This window comes from Sphaeroforma arctica, assembly GCF_001186125.1.
Source record: "Sphaeroforma arctica JP610 unplaced genomic scaffold supercont1.823, whole genome shotgun sequence".
Lineage (NCBI taxonomy): Eukaryota > Ichthyosporea > Ichthyophonida > Sphaeroforma > Sphaeroforma arctica.
In genome coordinates, this window is record NW_014039735.1 from 33,233 (window position 1) to 34,994 (window position 1,762).

The 1,762-nt window shown below is 40.5% G+C and overlaps 1 protein-coding gene across 1 annotated transcript in view; it reads right to left on the reverse strand.

Annotated features, from left to right (window-relative positions):
- The window catches only part of SARC_08766 (CAMK/RAD53 protein kinase), a 7,059-nt gene extending 6,253 nt beyond the window's left edge, over positions 1-806 (reverse strand). Inside the window, exon 1 of the mRNA XM_014297245.1 lies at positions 403-806. Coding sequence (XP_014152720.1) covers positions 403-495 — 93 coding nt within the window. The 5' untranslated portion in view covers positions 496-806. The remainder of the gene's footprint in view (positions 1-402) is intronic.
- Positions 807-1,762: the final 956 nt, after the last annotated feature.

Consider the following 1,762-nt stretch of genomic DNA (forward strand, 5'->3'; position numbering starts at 1 on the left):
ATGTGTATATGTGTGTGTGTGTGTGTGTGTGTATGCGTGTGCGTGCGTGTGTGTGTGTGTATGCGTGTGCGTGCGTGTGTGTGTGTGTATTTATGTGTATATGTGTGAGGATGTGTATGTTTGTATTTGAGTCTAAGGAAGACGCATCATTATGTACACCCTTGCGAATTTTAGGTAAAATAAGGATATCCATGTATATCCACATCTTGGCTGCCCATGAATGTAAATTTGCCAAGAATGAGTTGCCACCAATAATTACGTACTTGCCTAACTTGCCCTACAGTACTGTAATGTATACCGTTCCATATCAATATACCAGCTGCTGAATGAATGAGTTTGGAGAAATAGGCGAATACAGTTCAGATTGTACCCTAGAGCCGTGGGATACTATACATAACACACCTGTGTGTTGTTTCCCACTTCCTGCGTCTGCGGCAGTGTTTGAGTGGGCTGTGTGGCACTCGCACCGTCGATATCATAGCTATCGTAGTCCATTGCACTCTAATGATATTCACTATTGATACCTACCAATTGATCAATCTGTATCACATACACGTTTTATTGCGGTGCAATATGAAGTCTTTGAGAAAGTCGTTTCAGTTCAAACATTCGGTTCTGAATTTGCCGTATAATTACCGCGAATTTTAATCAATACGCGGTAAATCAATCTGCATCACCTCGTTATATACCGTTCCCTTCAAGAAGCGTTTCAGTTGGAACTTAGAACAGTCGGTTATGTGAACTGTGAACACCACATATATTTATCACGATCCCTGATGTTTATATATTACGATCCCTGATGTTTATATACTACGATCCCTGATGTTTATATACTACGATCCCTGATGTTTATACATTACGATCCCTGATGTTTATATACTACGATCCCTGACGTTTATATACTACGATCCCTGATGTTTATACATTACGATCCCTGATGTTTATATACTACGATCCCTGATGTTTATATACTACGATCCCTGACGTTTATATACTACGATCCCTGATGTTTATACACTACGATCCCTGATGTTTATATATTTATATAAATAAAGAAGTCATGGCCTATGCATCATCAAATTTTCTGTTCTCCTAAAATTCACATATAAAAAACATATCCACGCTCATGAGATGTAAATACTATACTTGTGTTAGAGGTGTTTGGCCATAGCATATGTTATCTCTACTTTGCATTTCTGGCTATCCATGTGTACCCCAGCAACGCCACCTGCAAACCGCTAATTATACTACCGGTAAAGGAGCTGTTTTAGTGCGGTACATAATATGATGTGCGCAGTTTGTAGGGAAGACCCAACACATAGTATGTATCATTCTATCATACATAGCACTTGTCATCCTAGTTTCTCTCGCTTCGTACACGACACAATACTCTAGTGCTGATAGCGATTCATTGTACCGCTATCTACTTGAGGGCTGCGTTTGTTTACACTTATTTTAGGACACGCGTAGTGCTTGATCCAAAATATAAAACAGCTAACGACAGTTATAAATCATTGTGAGTACATATGCCAGGCAGAATAAAGGGCAAGCAATGTACTAACACGGAAGATACTCGCTACGTCTCTAATAAAGAGGTGAAAACAGTCACTTGCTGATTTGCATTGAAACATGTGTTTCCAGCCTTGCGCCGGAGATAGCGATGTGCCTGGCGTGCAGCACTTCAGATGGTCACACCATGGCGAGCACAGGTCGAGAAAAAGTGACTCATGAAATCTCCGACAATGCCACCGACGCCAATGAT